The sequence below is a fragment of the Vollenhovia emeryi genome, unplaced genomic scaffold (assembly GCF_000949405.1).
Source record: "Vollenhovia emeryi isolate VEMERY1.0 unplaced genomic scaffold, V.emery_V1.0 DF939236.1, whole genome shotgun sequence".
NCBI lineage: Eukaryota > Metazoa > Arthropoda > Insecta > Hymenoptera > Formicidae > Vollenhovia > Vollenhovia emeryi.
Window position 1 is genome coordinate 3,654 of NW_011967130.1, and position 17,918 is coordinate 21,571.

Below are 17,918 nucleotides of genomic sequence, written 5' to 3' on the forward strand. Positions count from 1 at the left end.
TCAAACTATCAATGTTTATCTGTACCATTTTCTCAACAGCTGAATGAGGGGCGTGTGTGCGCGCGCTCTAAAAACGACTTGCTTCTAGTTAAGTTAAAATTGAACGTGCTATCGATATACATGATAATTTACATATCCCGTTTGTTATCACACTCTTCTACATCGGTAGCTGATACTCGGACAGAGAGAGAGAAACGTCATCGAGAGAAACACGCGAAAATTACGTTCACCGAAACAAATTAAACTACAAAAATGACATAATGTTAGTTGCGCTACGAAAGAGAGATTATTTCCACGAATACGATGATAAAGGTACCTCGTGCGAGTAGAACGGCCGGTAAAAAACGCGCTCTCTCGAAGAGCCGATAACGTACGCCGGTGACACGTACGCGGATCGCCGAGGGCTCGGCGGCGGGAGAATCCCTACCGGCTCGGCGCGTGATAAGCGTGTCGCGCGGAGCGAGCGAGCGAGCGACGGGGGAATTAAAGGGCCGCGTTAAAGCGCGGAAGGTTGCGAGTAAAAGAGAGGCAGAGCGCCACGCCCGCCCCTCCATGGCTGGCTCGGTCGCGCGGAGGGGATGGAGAGGGTCGCCGTCGGAGGAGAACGACTGGCGGTCGGCGCAGCCGCCCGCCGCGTTTTATGCAACCAGTCTTGCTTCGGAGCGAGCGAATCCGCTGGCCCCCGGCCCTCGGCAGACGGGATAACGCGCCGCAGTGCCCATCCGTTATCGTCCACCGTCTTTCTTTCCGCCCGCGTGTCGGCGCGTTACGTGCGTGTTGCCCGCGCGGCTCTCACACGCCGAGGGAATCCCGGGCGCGCGCGCGCGCGCTCGCGCGTACACTCGATACGGACGATTGTTGGCAGCCGATCGGCGCGCTCTTGAGGCAGGTCGCGAAGGGGCCTACGTACGAGCCTGGCGCGCGACATCGTCGTTTTCCCGTGCGCGCTGACTCTGCCGGCGAGGCGAGGCGAGGCGAAGCGAGGCGAGGCGAGAGAGAGAAAGAGCGAACGAGCGAGGCGCGCCTCGAGAGGCGACAAGGCGGTGTCGGCGGTGCTCGCCCCCGATATTGTATCGCTCCGCGCAGAGAGCTGCGCCACACACACGTACCGAGTCACGATCGCACCCCGCAGTGGTACAGTGTAGGCTCGTGTCCGCCGACGGAGTGTCAGTGCGACGGCGGTCGGTGGCGTGCCGACGGCACGGCTGCGTTATCCGCGACACTGTGTGCAGTACGGTGCGTGCGTGCGTGCGTGCATATGTGCGTGACGTGTGCGTAAAGGCGAGAAGAGAGGCGACGGGCCGGCGGTGAACGTGCGAGGGAGAGGGACGGGCGGGCGCGACGGCGATGCGGCCGTGAATCCAAGATACGTGGCTGCGTTCACGCCGCGTGTGCTCCGCACCGCACGGATACAACGACGACGACGACAACGACGACGACGACGAGGACGAGGACGAGGACGACGACGGCGACGGCGACGGCGGCACTGGCGGCGACAACGACGTCGGTCAGGGAATTACGACCGGAGCGACAGAAAAAGGCGCGCGTTTGCACGCGCTCCGAATTGCCACGCATTCACGTAACCGCGGCGCGTCTCCTGACGCGTGCGGGCTCCTAGCTCGGTCGACTCCTTCGACCTCCTCCTCTTCCTCCTCGTCGTCACGATGGCGGACGACGAGGTTCTCTTCGACGATGTTTACGAGCTCTGCGAGATTATCGGCAAGTGAGTAACGAGAGTCCCGGGGTGGGCGAGAGAGCGAGAAAGCGAGAGAGAGAGAGAGAGCGTGTGTGTCGCAAGATCTGCGAGTTAAGGGTGTAAGGAGGTGCTGCGCGAGAGAGAGAAAGCGCTGGATGCGATTGGATGAACGGCAGTGGGCGGAGGTACCCTGAGAGCGTGCTGCTTGCGTGCGTCTGTGTGTGCACGCGTACCTTGTCTGCGCGTCTGCGCGCACGCGGACCCGCCGAGCAAGGGAAAAATGATGCCCGTGTACGCGCGCGACGAGCTCGTACGCTGCCGTGCGACGTGACACGCGGGGACGAGTGAGTGACGACGCGCAACAACGCGTGGGGTAGCGGATCGACGAGAGCCCCGACTCGTCGCGCGTGCGAGTCCCCTCGTATACCTCCGAGAGAGAGTTTCCACCTTCGTCGAATTCCAGTAACGCAACCTGTCACGCATGCTTACGAGGCGAATGAAATTGTATCGCGTCCCCCCCCCCCCCCCGCGCGCGCGCGCTCGCTCCCGCGCCAAATGAATTCGTACGCTCTGCTCGTGATTTGTCGCGAGTCAATCGATACACACCTGGGAATATTTCGTCGAGTAACAGCGGAATAATGCAGTTATGCTCCTTATCCAGACGGCGAACCTTGGAGAAAGGTTGAGCCGCGTCGTTTACGGAAGAAATTTCTTAATTCCGGAGCAAGAAGAAGCAGATGTTTCCTAAATTGGTACAATACAGATGCCCCTTTCAATTGAGGTTTTGACGGTTTGTGTTATACATCTCTCTCTCTCTCGAGATAAATGGTTTACTTGACATATTGCTAACAGCCCATTTGTCTGGCCTATCTGTCGATAAATCATTTATCTGGACTTTTACATGTTCGAGTTAGATTTTCCCAATTTGCTGAGATGGCAAGATTACTGCTCAACTCTGACAAAACACGCGGAATGGTGATAACACGTGCCTTTTCACGCAAGCGGCACAGGAGTAAGTAGATAATCGAGAGATAAAAACCAGTAAAGAGCCCGAGATAAAAATTATTTGAAAATCGAACCAAGGGGTCTTGAAGAAATCTTGATTCTTTTCGAAATTAATATATGATAAGTAAAGAGAAGACTCTAAAGATATATAAAACAAAAATAAAGAACGAGGCAGTAAGAGTAGAGCGCGTGTATTAAATATCATAAATACAAAATATAAAATAATAATGAGCCTAAATAATATATATGATAGATATTGCATCGTCAATTGTAATGTGTATCGTTGCTACTCAGGAATCTATCTTAAAAAGAACGTTTCTTTAGGAAAACAATTTAGAAACAGACAAATTTATCTTTTGGGTTGTTATAATTACTTGACATAGCGAAATTGACTCGGTCGAGAACAAACAACCAAGGATGTAACATTAAAAAAGTGATTCCGAACATTTTCGACCATCTGAACTTCGAATTTCTCTCGACGTGTCTGAATTCTTGACTTGATCTAAGTAAGTCACGCATTGAATCATTAACTTTCCTTAAATTGAATTCTATTTTTTTCATTATCTAAACATTCTTTTCTATTACTTTCATGTAATAGTTGCTGTTTGAAACACGCCAAGAAATATTTCAAATTAAATTAACGACACATACTAATCGAAATTCGAAATGAGTGAATCTGTATTTTACAACGTAATACTTCATCCATATGTCTTGAAAAAACTGCGTATCTATATTCGATATTTTTTACTGTAATTTTATATGCTGAAGAAGGCACTGTGTTGTCGAATACTGAAATTAAATTTGATATTGAACACCCAAATTTCTGCATGTGAATGCCATTTGGCTGTTAGATCGAATAATTTATTTTAAAAAAATTCACAAAAAAGTTATGTCTGGATTGATACAAAGAAAAGTATATTACAATTTTACAGAGAAATTTTTATTTATTCAAGAACATTTTCTTGGACATTTATGAACCGAATATAAATCAATTATCTGTTATTTTAGCCGATAAATAAAGAGTCGTCTGTTATGAGATAGTCTCTTAATATGACATATGAGTTTCTGCTAAATTAATAGGCATCATCTGTTGATTCCGCCATGAATTTATTGCCCTTGGAGTGAAATTTGTTTAGTGAAAAATGTATTGTTAGATTATGGGTGTAATCGTTCCGAAAAAAGATTTGTGAAATTGGATGTTAAAAACCCATTGTCATAATGGAGGACTTTCCTCTATTCGCGTCGAACAGAAATTTTTTTTCTACAAATACAAGGTAACTATTAAATGACTGATGCGCGAAGATGTATTTCTTATTGACGGGAAACGTGCACGAAGATTTAGTCGAATCCCCTAGCGCTTCTCATGCTGTTATGCCAGAAACGATCGATTTCGCCGAAACGAACGGTTTATTTAATCTGCTGGAAGACTATAGCTTGAAGAGCAGAGATTGCTGTCACAGAAACGCAATTTCGTTTGTATCGGAAGCCAATACTTGATTTATCATTCAATTGGCTAACCTTCATGCCAAAATAATATACGCCACCAGCTGCGACTAAAATATCCGTCACAAAGGCGTAGGCCATTCGACGATCATCGACTTATGACTCAGATTTATTCTCTGCCTATCTAAACTATTTATAGCTCGCAATTGTCGTGCTATATGCGATACACCAGAATTATTTTTTGTATTCTTTGTTTTTTTTATTCAGATTCCTTTTTCTTTCATGTAACATGTCATCGTTTTCCAAAATTGACACGGGGTTATGAACATCGGACGCATTCTAAATTGGAGTAGCATACACATAAACTAACAGTTAACACACCTTGAAATTAGACTTATAAATTATTCAACGTTTGAAAGAGGATGACATAAAATATTATATCATTCTCTCTTGAAAGAAAAACATTTGTATGTGCGCGATTAAAATACAATTTTAAAAAATGATAAAAAATTGTTTAAATGTACACTGGGAATCACTGATGCCTCTCATATGAATTCAGGCATAGGTAGAAGGTACGGAAAAAAATGATGTATCAACAAGAATAGCGTAATTAAAATAAAATCATTGAAATAACATCAGTATTAATGAATAAAAAAACATCAGATAGTTGTCTTAATAATTTGGATATTTAGCTCAATGAATGATGTACGTTCGTGGCAGTCCGTGACGTTGACGTTTAATTAAAGCAACTTAATTTTTTTAATTTAACAGCATTTTTTTCGTGTGTATAAGCAAAATGTATAAATGTGTTAATACGTCATATGGGAAGGCATCAGTGATTCCTAGTATACATATCTATATGTATATTTAGTCAGAATTCAAATATCTTTGCCATACGTTTTAGTGCTTTTATCAGTAAGAGAGATAATATAATGTAGAATGTATCATGTCGAATTTATATGATAAATTGAATGCAATACTTCCTTAGTTTCTTCGCTAATACAGTAATAGACTTTCTCGTGAATTAAACAATAAATTTTATTCCTTCGAATTTGTGATAAACAATAAATGTTATTCGTACATTCCTGCGACTCGACACACACTATTCGTAATATTTTGGCTAAAAGCTGTTTATTAAAACGCACTCAATCACGCAATTTGACCAAGTAATATTATTTCATCCAAACTCGAAATCATGATGAACTGACAGCAATATCACATTCCATCTCCATTATGCACGTTAAAGATGCCAAATTAATTTACGTTTACAAATCGATCGATCAATGGAAATTATAATGAACATCTAATTGTTTAATATTGTCCAGAAAAATATCTATTTTTTTTCTTAAGTTACTGAGGTTCGTAAACAGCTAAATGTACGAGAACGAATTGTTTTTGTCGACGAGCGAGTTGGAAATTATTCAACTACAAATAACATCAATTTCTTGCTATTTTCAACTGTGTAATTAAGTAGAAACGCTTTGTCGCGTAACAATTGGTGCAGAAACATTTCAACGGGGACAGTTTGAAGAGATCATCCTACATACATATGCCTACATGTGGATCCCGTCAATTAAATTCAGGATGAGGTTATCAAGAAGTGGCGCATTCTTCGTTCGTTACAGTTAATTGAATTCGCACAGCCGCCGCTCTTTTCTGCGTCGATTGAACTTAAATGCCGTAAGCTATAATTCGCACAAACGGTTCTTTTCAAGTCCTCCCTTTCTATCGACTTCTATAATACAAGGGTTTTGCCCCGTATTTAAGATATTACGAAGTAATACGAACGCAACGACAACAGCGCTTTTTGCTTGTATATATTACATTTTATTTCGCAGCTGTCGAACTTTCTCTGGCAGTTCCCGACTTTGTAACTTTTATAATTGAGTTTCCAATCAGCTAAATAATTATTTAGTATGCCTTAACTTTTTCGCCGGACACGACGGCTCCGTGAAAGACTGCGTGCACAATATTTAATTATTCTTTGTATAGCAGCCGCTCTATGAGCTTTGCAATTCAATTTCTAAATTACGTGAATTGTATGAATAATATATTACTAAAACAGGAAAGATATTGAAAAATGCGCGCGGATAATTATATAATGGAGATAGAGACATACACGATAAAATTATTATTAAAGTTACACATTTGTTTATAGATGCTACCAGTTAATAAATAAAGATCAATTGTATTGAGAGCTGTTGTGGAAAAAACGGAGTTATTGAACAGAAGCCCTCGACGCTTTTACCTCGGTGCTCTATCGTCTCACTGGAGAGCGAAAGCACCGAGAAATCCTCAGAATGCTTCGACGGTTTTAAATCTCGATGCGGGCATGTATAAGGCAAGACACGAGGCGGCGTGTTCTGCTTTTACGATTCACGCCCTACTTTTTATTTGTCTCACAAACTCCCACACGGATGGCCCTATGTGTGTTCTTCAAAAGGCAGGGTAAATTCTTACCCGTGAATTTTTGCCCTTGAGCTTAATTACGCAAATGGAATTTTTATGACATTTCTTTTTCAACTAGCGGAATTGTATTACGGTTACTGTTCTGTTTACCATTCACAAATCGCTATTTAACAAATCACAAATTAATATTATAATTTGATACCCGTTCAAACAAGTGTTTTGTGGAAATTAAATAATAATAATATACGACAAACTTCAATCTTGCAGTTGATGAAGGTGGAAATAGATGTTCTAAATCTGCAGTAAATCTTATGCGGTACATGTTTTTAAAAATACATTGACGAATACGGTAATCTTTTATAGGAATTTCAACTATATGAAAACTTATTGTATATTAATTTATTTACTGCGTATTTGGTGTTTTACTTTTTTATTATATTTGATATTTTAAATGTTTGCTTTTATTTAGCGATGAAATATTGTGTTCTACTTTAATGTACAATAGAATTTATCGGAATACAAATGGGTCGTTTGGCGTATCCCAAATTGAATATTCTTTTTATTTCAAAAAGTACATTGCATTCTTCTCTCTGTTGTAAAAATATTGGACATTTAAATTAGGGTTTGTCAGTTTTATTATCGCAACTCTTTGAGTTATAATATAATATAACAGTCAAAGACGACGATTATTTATTTAATACAATATTTATTGACCGTAAAAACATATAATATGAGACAGAACAATCTGTGATTATTAATAAACTAGCAGCTTTAGTAATATACATATATGTATTTATATATAGACATATGCAAGATATAGAAGGCAAAATATAAAATAAAAATTATGAAATATAAATAAATATATAAAATATGAGACAATCTACAAATATTTTCGATGGTATGCAGTAAATTCCACACATATTTTCTGCAATAACATAATATTTCAATAAAATTCTGATATTTGGAGAAAAAAACCGAGGAAAAAGCTGTTCCCCTTATTCAACCATGCACACTGTTCATGTTGCTTTATCTGCAAAAGCACGCAATATTTTTTCTGCGAGGGACAAGTCTCGGTGCAAAGTCGTAGATAATCGCTTTAAATTTTTATCTTTTCGAAATAAATTTTATTTTATGTCCCGAAGATAAAGCCAGCTTGTCCGGAATTTACACATAATTTCTCAATACCCGATACTGTGTGACATGTCGACACACATGACTAATTCTTGGCTTAAAGTCTGATAATAGTTTTCTAGAATAATTTATCTCGATGTAAAAAGTTATTCTCGCGTTGCTTTTTATCTGCATGACATCGTAATAATTCATTTGTTTTCAAACTATTACACTGGTGTATTTTGACATTTGGCCAACTAATATATAGGTCACCGCGCTCCAGTATGGTTTATTTTGTGCAAATTCTCTCTCTCTCTCTCTCTCTCTCTCTCTGCCTAATTTTCTATTAAACTAAATTAATATTGGATATTAATGCAGCTCTTCAATCGTACCAAATTACGTAGATATCAATATTGCTTAGTACTTTTTGATATGTCCATTTTGCGATGAATGAAAAATATTGTTGCAATGACAAATAAATTTGGTAGATACATGATTAATGTACATTATACGAATGTTGGTGCATTTTCGAAAGTATATTATTCAATAAGTTGCTAACGTCTATATTCACCGTTACGAACGCATAGATGTTGCCTTCCTGTTATCGACACCTCGCTCGGGTATCGAAGATAAAGTATCTGCTTAGTATGTTCAGTGAAGTATCGTTACACTTTGACTTATAGAGATGTGCCGGTTAGACTTGCACTAGATATCATTCTACACTGTGCATGATATAATATCGCGATCTGACTATTTTTATTAGCAGCTTCTTACTTCTTTTCTTCCTTTATATTATTTTTTATCGGGTTCATACGTAATTAGGTGATTCGAAGTATAAATATATAAAATAGAATTATGAGAGCTGATATAAATCAGCGGTTATCGGTAGTTTCTTGCAACGCGCATTACGTACGACGACGAGACCAAAGTGATTCGCTCGCGTCACACTAGAATACCAATCACTTCGATTTGCGGCACAGCGGGCACCGCCTTTCGCAGATCAGCGACGCTGCAGGCGTAAGAGATGCCGGATATGATATTGCGCGGCCTCCACTCTAGCCACTTGATCCTCTCGCTGATATCGGCGCAGAGATATACGTCGTCTGTGACCAATCTGATGAACGGATCATTGAGACCAACGAACGCTGTACCCCGCTTGCTCAACGGATCGTAGATGACTTTCCAATAGAACCTGGGCACGGACATGACTGCGCTCTCGGCGTGCAGATGTACGGGTTGCTGCTTGCCATGAATGTCCGCCATGGTCATCTGACCGTGCACCCCCGTGTAAACGTCGAGGTCCAAACGACGGTTGGCGGCAAAACGTCTGACGCTGGCCTCCAGGGAATTCCAATTACCAGCGTTAAAGGTCTGCCACTGAGGCGCGGTATTCAAGTACCAAAAGGTTGACCTTTGCTGGGCGCCGTAGACGAAGTCCGCTTTTGCCGCCATATGTCCGCGGGAGAGAAACTGCGACGACTTCTTCAAGCGTTCTCCAGCCAACTTGGTCGAATTCAGGATTACGGCGAGCGTATCTAGCTGGGTCTCGAATCTGTACAGATGGTCTATATCTATCCCGGGATAAAACCTTCCTGCTAGGAACCTGAGTGGTCTAGAACATGCAATCGAGAGCTGTGTGTGCAAACGCCCTTTCCATCGACGACTGTACGAGTACTCGTATTTAAAAACTACACTTAAAGATAATATTTAAAAAAACTATATATCGTAATGTTCTACATTAAATGCATGATTTATTTGATTATCAAAGTATTAATATATCGATAAATATAGATATTAATAGTGAATTCGTGAAAAACTTGTCAAAATTTAATATTGAACAACTGTTTCATCCAAAACTCTAAAGAGAAGATGACGGGATCGAGAATCTATCAATTATCAAGAGACCTCACACCTGGGATAGCTCCTCTGATAACTTCCGATCATTTTCGTCATCTTGAACTTGGTGTAGTACGTCCTATATGTCTTCTCGTCGCGGCATAATTCAATAGTGCGAATGAAGGTGCCGCTCACGTTGAAACCAATCTCGATTGGGCTGTGTCTGTCGAGGCAAGGTGGCGAGCCCGTGTACTTAGCATGGTGCTCGGTGTGAGATTTGCAAACTAGGGACGAGAAATTCTCACGAACGCCATTCACGTCAAACACCTTACCTCCTATGCAAACTGCTTTGACCTCGTTGCCCCAACTTCTGTTTTTGAGGTGATTATCTTTGCCCGGGCATGCCAGATAAATGGAGTCGCCCGCGAATATCCTCAATAGTCCATTATCGTTATCCGGATACCAGATGGTCGCACGCTTGCCATCCCGTTTCAGGAGCAACGGCTGAGGCTCCTTAAGGTCGCCGATTTTGTACTGCGTGGAGATCGTGCAGACGGCACCTGAGGACCATTATCGTAATAGCATGAAACTGTAAAACGACTTTCGCGAACGTTTAACGTCGTGAAACAAACGGCTGGTTTACCGGATACCGGGTTAATCGGATTTGCGATTGTCCAAGTGATGTAACACGCAAGAAGCGGAATAATCACCAACATGATTAAGCTTGAATGGTTGCGCGCGGTCAACAACAGCGCGCTCGCTTTTCTTTCGTTTATTTTATACTCGTTGATTAACGGTGAATTCCCGTGATATACACTCACGAGAGAGATAATCTCTCCGAAGATGTTGATTTGACAATCGGTAGCTCGTAAGATAACGTCGCTTATAAATTATGTTTGCCTTCAGTTTGACGAAGACATTACCTGAGATATGGACGCCAGATAAGTCTGACCCGTAACTTTTCGGGTCAGCTGCGCACGGAAAAATCGAGAAATCTGTGTTTATTTAAGAAGTATTTATTTATGTATTCAGGTAATGCGCGCATCGTGCAGTCTTCTTGTTTTTTTACATCTGGTTTCTTGAGATATTTAAATTACAGCAATCGAGAGAAAAGGACAGAAACATTTATCTCAAAAAGCAATCTACTACTTGACCATCAGTGTTATCTCATTGTTGATAATATCAGCAATATCAGGATTTATATTAAACCAAAAACATTTTTGAACAACTAAAATTTAAAATAGTTACCAATCTGTAAGCGTTTTATCTGCTAAAATGTTTTTCTAAAAATTGGAATGTAAATATATAGAAAATACTGATTACCGTTTTTTATTGCGTAGAACGCGTGATTGTGGTCATTGCATAGAAATATAACAAAAAGAAAACAGAGGGATATGCATAGAGACATTTAAACTCACATAAATAATGAAGTTTAGACCGAAAATTGGAAAAGGAATTGAAAAATCCTGTTAATTATATTATACAATATACAAGAAGCACATATAAATTGTGGAATATAAATCGCTTTAATGTAGAGGAAACAAAAATCAATCGATTTCTAACAAATTTTTATAAACTCACTTTTTCGAAAGTTTTGGTATTCAGCATTATATTCTCGTAAGTAACACAGGCGTTGTCTCGTAAGTCTCATTATTACAAAATCTAGCTCCGAGCAATAAGCGACGTATAAAGGTAATATGTACAGGAGAGCATGCATTATAATATCGGCGCGGCTTAAGTTTAACAAAGCCAGGGAGACGAGAAACTGCCGTATTTATATACTGCGTTTCGGTTAGCCGTAACATATATGATCTGCACGCGTTGATAAGAGTAACTGCAGAGAAATTGTATATGGAGTAAAAGCGACTAAATACTCTGATGAAGGTTGTCGACGTAAAAGGGAGTATTTCAGCAGGTTAAACGACCCTTTCTGAACATCCCGAACGCCTCTGCGCCAGCTGGAGCTGTTATTTATTCCTGACTTTCACTAACAATCCCATTTAGCGGTTTCAATTTCCCATCCCTCCCTTTTCTCCAGCCGGGCGTACCCATTACGTCTACGTGCCTCCAATACCGCGGAAACGAATGAGGTAGAGATGGAATGTTAATGTCGGGCAGACGTATCTTGATGATGTAGTCTGGCATCGAATGCACCTTGTGTAAACAAGTGTCCGACATCCAATTATGGTGGATCTGAAACTCCTCGAAGAACATTCCGTATGAAGAGCTTCCGATTCGTGTAACCGAGTCTTTAGATATATATTTTAATGCTCGCAACTTATCCGAGGGAAAAGATACAGTGCAAAAATAGTTACGTGTGATTACAGAATGAACTTCCAGACGTGAAATTATTTGCCTAAAGTTTGGCAAAATTACCATTCTGTTGTATTAATTTGAAATATAAAAGCGCGCGCTATTTCATAAATACCGTACAAAAATCTTACATTATTTTTAGAAACAAACTAAATATATATAAAAAATGTAGAGGAAAATCCTGATGCAAAAAATATCATTTTTATCCTTGATATTTTATTTTACAGAAACGGTCGCGCATCTTTCATTCGCGCACGAACAATTTTCTTCGCGTTAACCCAGCAAACACGATGCCGTTACTTGTCGTCATTTTGACGTCGAAACGTCGAAATGACGATAAATAACGCCAGTTTGTTTGCTGGAAACGAGCGCTGCATCATATTAGACTATAAATCAGCAATTTGAACGCAGCATGTTCTAATCAATGACAAGTTATGTTCAGTTAAGTTATGGCCTCGGTGTGAGCAGCATGCTATCCTAGTGGATTTAACTAAAATTTCAAACAGCCTGAGTGTACAGCGATCCGATGTCGTAATTACCGTTTTGGAAAGCAGAATTCTGCATGAAACTTGAGCGTTTGTATTAGCAATATCCTCCCTCCAACGTAACTTGTTAACGACAGAAGGCAAAGTTCAATTACGACAGATTCGAAGTCTAATTTACAATGGCCAGGAGGTTAAATGGGGCTGTGTTTGACGATGGTGAGAACCAGTACACCAATAATCTGTACTCACGTACGCTCTATAAATACAATTTTATTCGTCTACATATTGAGTTAAGGCGCTAATAAAGTTTTCGGAGAAATCTTGTCAATAGACAATTCAATCCGTCGGTTACTTTATTATACAAGTTGTTAGAAGAATGGTTTGAGAATACGAAAAGCCATATAAATGTATAAATCGTATAAATGTGTATAAAGAAGTAGGGAGGGAAGAAATCTTGCATGTGTGTATTCTTTTCCAAGCGGAAAATTGATTCCGAATATAGGTCGCGGTGATGTTTGACCTCTTCTAGAAACTGACACGAGAAGTCAATAGCTTTTCACAAAAGGCGGATTACGCTTTCGTGCGAATTGCTTTATGAAGGCCTTAAGGCACTCAAGGGCCGTCTTGCAAGAGAGCTTTTAACAACGTAAAACGGGGGATGATGTATTTAGTAACTCGTTCGCGAGTACACCGGAGATGACGGCCTGTGTACGTGACGGCAGAGGATTTACATAGACACAGTTTTTAAAAGATTGCATTACGTTCTTCAATTTACGTTAAGACCGTATCGAAAGGTATAATAAAATTAAGTACTTTTTAAATGCACGCTACAATTTTTGTGGAAGAAATATATGAATGCCACAAAATAAAACTTTTATATGACGAATTAACATTTTTATTTTACACTCGCGGTAAAAAGTGTGTTATAATAATTTGAGTCTAACATAATTATTTAATTTTAATTATTTTATGTCGAGATTTTATAATTTTTTATCTTTAATGTATTACTATACTACTGACTATGATCTTTTCTTGTATTTATTTTATTATTCTCATGGTTATATTAATTGCGCTGAAGATGAACCTGATGAAGGTGTTCGAAACGTTCGCATTTTTCTGCAAGTTTATTTTTCATTTCAAATATATTCTTTATTGCGCACGTGTCTGTCTTATTTGACTCCAACGGCCTTTTGATTTAAATGATTGTTATCGGAAAGAATCTTTTTATTTATTGTTATAATTTTTTTTATGTTCTAGCGTTATATGTGCATTAATGTGTTACATATGTGCTTAAAGGAATAATAAATGTTTCAATATAATACATTTAGGCTATCGATCGAATATAAACGGATGATTTCAATGACACAGTAATTAATTACAGGTACGAAATAACATTACAATTATTCGTTAAATCATTATTGGTATTTATGATATCTTCATTAAATTCATTGTTATATGTTACAAGTCGTTATTACGAGAAATAAGATACAGAGAGGGAAATATTTAAAATATTTACGTAATAATATTAATAGAAAAGTTAACATGAATAATTTAATCGTAAATTCAATAATAACGAAATAATTTTCCAAGATAAAAATTGTCCTTTAATACGCTAAATTTTGCCGTTGAAATTTTAAACAACTATGAAATGGAAGAAAATTATAATTACATTTTATGAGCAAATCACTAGTCTTTAAATATTGTAGATTATTGAAAATAACCGCCCGTCTATATTGATCGATTAATATAAAAATAGTGTCGTTTCTTGAATAGCGAAACAAGAATACGTAAGGTAAAAGACAACGTTCGGCAATAAAGTAAATGGAAAGCGCGGCATTTCGAAATAAAAGAAACGTGCATTATTACTATGCGAGTATAAGCTAGATATAAAGATTCTATACGAGTCGTATCATTATTGGAGCATTCGAAGGAACCATAACGTTTGATGGTTGTACGATGCACCATTACTGTGCGAGCCGCAGGGATAGATGCTTGCGTGAAACGCTCTACGCACGACATTCTCCGCTGTGGGTTTTCACGAATTCCACGAATGCATGCGTGGTTATCATTCGATGGATAACCGAGACCGCTATCGAGTTTAACCCTTAAGTACAGGTCCGACCACATGACCTACTCCTGTGCACGCACACGCATAGGCGCCTGTCTCGCACCGATTATCTTCTTTACGCGATATCATCTCGGTATATAACACCAATATCTAGAAACTCAATCTATCAATAACCGGCCGTGTGTGTATGTGTGCGTGCGTGTGATGTGTTGCTGTATGTATATATGATTTAAAGATAAACGTAGATATTTTAGCTGTAAACGTAAGGAATTTCGTTCTTTTTGTTTCTCACAAACAAAGATATGGGATGTCTCCAAGACGTTTATCCCAATGTTTATTTATTTGTAGGTAAAGTCCATGAAAATCAGTAGATACGCGAATCCAAGGATAGCGGTGGTATTTGCTATTTTTCTCAGTAGCTGCTTTTAAGAAACAAGTATGTCGGAAATAATGATATCGATGCTTCATCTTTATAAGGAAAATAAGTATAATGGATTTAAAAATATAAAATGTTTCGAATTTAATAAAGAAAATTTGCATATCTTTATTAAATATCATTCCTGAAATCACAATTATTTGCGCATGTTAAAATTACTCTCTAAACGTTTTGCTTTCTTTAAATCTAAGTAGATAAAATTTCAACGTTTTCGACGAACTATGACCTTATTGATTATATTGACATTTTCCTTTTCTTGATCTTCTTATATTTAATGTAAAAACTCCTGTAAAATTTACATGTAGATATATGGCGAGGATGCAAAATTAGTATATGCATGCGTAAGAAAAATGGAGAGTTACAGCGCACGCGACATTTAAAAATGGCGTTAGGTCACCGGAAGGACGTAACCTTGGTCTATAAAGTGATGTCAAAGAAATCTCAAGATATTAAACCTCTGACACCGGAACTTCATTTTATCACAATATCCTCAGAATTCAACGATCCATTCAAGTTTGTTAATGACATACGAATTTCATGTCAGAATTTTAATTGGTTTTTCAATTTTACTTTGTAAACGAAAGACGTTCATTACAATTTAGTTAAAACTATTCTAAAAAATCAAGTTATCTTTAACTACGCGTAATATTATGAGAAATTAAAGCTGTAGAAAACTTTCTCGAATGAAATTTATTACTCTCTTGAAGTACACTGTGCAGATGTTGAATATTATCTAATTGCTTGAGTTTATTAATTTTCCATCTGATATACCTATTACTAGTCGTAATTTGGCAACTATTGATTGTTTTGTAATCCGTACTCGAGCAGCTGTCGCGAGTGTAATTTTACTGTTAACGTCTTGCTCGCATTGTTGCAGAGGGCCATTCAGCGTCGTTCGGAAATGCATTCACCGTCACACTGGGCAGATTTTCGCCGTAAAAATCGTCGATGTCGCAAAGTTTACTTCTAGTCCTGGGCTCAGCACCGCGGGTGAGTACATACGAAAGATTAGATGACGTAGATACACACACTGCAAAGACATAAGAAAATAATCGGACTTTCTGATCTCGATTTTTAAATTCCTGACGTTTGAGCAGTTCAATAGAAGGCGATATATTTTTTTATACATTTAAACATCAAATAATTAATTGAATTTGATTGTACATATTTAATCGAATATCTCCGAAACCATAAAATAACGGATCAGATGCTTTCGAGAAGCAAATAAGTATTTTTGTGTATTTTTAATACGCTTTAGAACATTTTTTCATAAAGCTTACAATTTGTAAAATTCAACAGGAACAAATTGATTTAATTTGCACTAACTGTTTCGATACTTCGTTACATAAAGGGTTGCAAAATACATTTCTCATGCTTTGGACTGTTTTACATCCACAAGTTCATTGAAATAAGGGAGAGACCTACCGGTTCCTTGTAAATATCCTCCCATTAATTTCCACCGTGTGTCCGAAACAAGGCCTATCCTCCCCTATTCGTCCACCTGACAACGTACGGTCTCCCCAACGCTGCGCAACTAAACATGGGTTCGAGTCGTGAACCGGCGCGAAGGCCATTGTGCAATTGAATGGAAAGGCGGACTATTGTCGCCGCGCACATTTTTCGGGGATTTAACCCGGCGTACCAGCCGACAAGTCCAGATGAAATATACGAGGAGAGAGCATTGTTTCAAAACCGATTTTTTCTAATAAAGCGCCGTTTTTCCGGAAATGAGACTAATATTTAATTTTTGTCAATAGCACGAAACTAGTGAATCAGTTGTGAACGTACCGAGAGCTCGTTAGAAAATAGACGATAGTTGAATAGAGAAAACTGAGCTTTGAAACGATACTCTTTATATAGTCTCTAAACTCTCTATAGGGTTACTAAGTCAGGAAAAAGAGGAAATAGCTTCTATACCAACACATCTCCCATAAATGTCTCGTATTAGTAACGAAACAGATGTTCATTCGAGGTACCATATGGAATCTCTTTGGTATTATATGGAATCCCACATGGAAATACCCAGAAACATATGCGAACATAGTATTATATCTCTTTCCTATTTGCGAAACTATATAGATGAAGTAAAGACATTCATTTCGCTAGACGTCGTAAAGTATTACCAAGTTTTCTCGTTTACTCTTTATTTTTTCTTCTCTCTTCCTTATCATTTCCTTCCTTATCATTTCCGACGTTACTTCATCTTTTATGTTTATAAAAATGTGTCATTACATAAGTTACTATCTCTCAATTTTCAATACGTTCTTTTATTAAGAAAACAGTAGACATTAAGTAATTAAATATTTCAATTATTTAACGTTATATGTATTTTACTAAAATTAATTTTCTTAAACAATGTAACATTATTTCTCATTAAAAATTACATGACATTACTGTATAAATTTACAAATAGAAAGCAAAATTGTATTCTTGTAAAGTTCAAGCTTGAAGTAAAATTTCTATTAACGAGATTTTAATTTCGCATTTAATTGTAAAGATGTTGAATTACAAAGTTGTAAAACAGCTTGTATAATTTTGTGATAAGTCGTGAAAGTTAATATTGTGGCATAATTAATCGAAGAATTTATGAATAAAAGATGCAGCTATAAGTTTTGCTGTTCTTTGTATTTAATATCAAAATGTTATCATTGGGCAATAATTAATTAAAAATTAATCAATGGGCAATAATTAAAAATTAATGAATGTTTACTTTTATAGAAACGTGCGAAATTGTAAAGAGAAATATAATTTGCTAAAAAATTATCAAACATTATATTGTAAGCTGCGTATCAGTAGTGACGTAAATATGTTAACAGTAAATATTGTGATGTCGTTAAATATCTTTGTTTAAAACTATCACAATTCGTTTTTTGCATTTCACTGCAATCATTTTTAACACAATTAAAAAATATGAGCTATTCCGTTATCACAGTCAATTTTCGTAGTTTTGTTTTTCGTAGCTTTGACTGCAGTTAGTGCAAATACGGTATCTAAATATACTCCAGTAAAACTGGTTTTTGTATCCTATCCAGATACAATATCTCTAGTTTTGTTTAGCTCAAATAAGCTTAAAATTGTTTATTCTGATATCACAGATATATAAAGTATTCATTTTCT

The 17,918-nt window shown here is 38.2% G+C and overlaps 2 protein-coding genes across 11 annotated transcripts in view; one reads left to right on the plus strand and one right to left on the minus strand.

The window, feature by feature from the left end:
* Positions 1-702: 702 nt before the first annotated feature.
* Positions 703-17,918, plus strand: part of LOC105560215 (peripheral plasma membrane protein CASK) — a 208,148-nt gene continuing 190,932 nt past the window's right edge. For 7 of the 10 annotated variants that reach the window (XM_012009119.1, XM_012009123.1, XM_012009120.1 and 4 more), the window contains exons 1-2: positions 704-1,723; positions 15,679-15,791. In XM_012009119.1, the coding sequence (XP_011864509.1) occupies positions 1,665-1,723; positions 15,679-15,791 (172 nt within the window). In that variant the 5' untranslated portion in view covers positions 704-1,664. Of the gene's footprint in view, positions 1,724-15,678; positions 15,792-17,918 lie in introns of all 10 variants that reach the window. The other 3 variants (XM_012009114.1, XM_012009117.1, XM_012009115.1) reach the window with 1 other exon arrangement.
* Positions 7,402-11,788, minus strand: LOC105560214. The gene is made up of 3 exons (XM_012009113.1): positions 10,143-11,788; positions 9,576-10,059; positions 7,402-9,275 (listed from the first exon to the last, which is right to left on the minus strand). The coding sequence occupies exons 1-3, from the start codon at positions 10,213-10,215 to the stop codon at positions 8,606-8,608; spliced, it is 1,227 nt and encodes a 408-aa protein (XP_011864503.1). The 5' UTR covers positions 10,216-11,788; the 3' UTR covers positions 7,402-8,605.

What these genes read in the sequence shown, in the direction of transcription:
- LOC105560214 (XM_012009113.1), bottom strand. Translation starts at nt 10,215, where the DNA reads ATGTTGGTGATTATTCCGCTTCTTGCGTGTTACATCACTTGGACAATC. An exon ending in TCCGATTAACCCGGTATCCG is followed by an intron (nt 10,060 to 10,142) that starts GTAAACCAGCCG and finishes AATGGTCCTCAG; the next exon opens with GTGCCGTCTGCACGATCTCC. An exon ending in TATCAGAGGAGCTATCCCAG is followed by an intron (nt 9,276 to 9,575) that starts GTGTGAGGTCTC and finishes TGCATGTTCTAG; the next exon opens with ACCACTCAGGTTCCTAGCAG.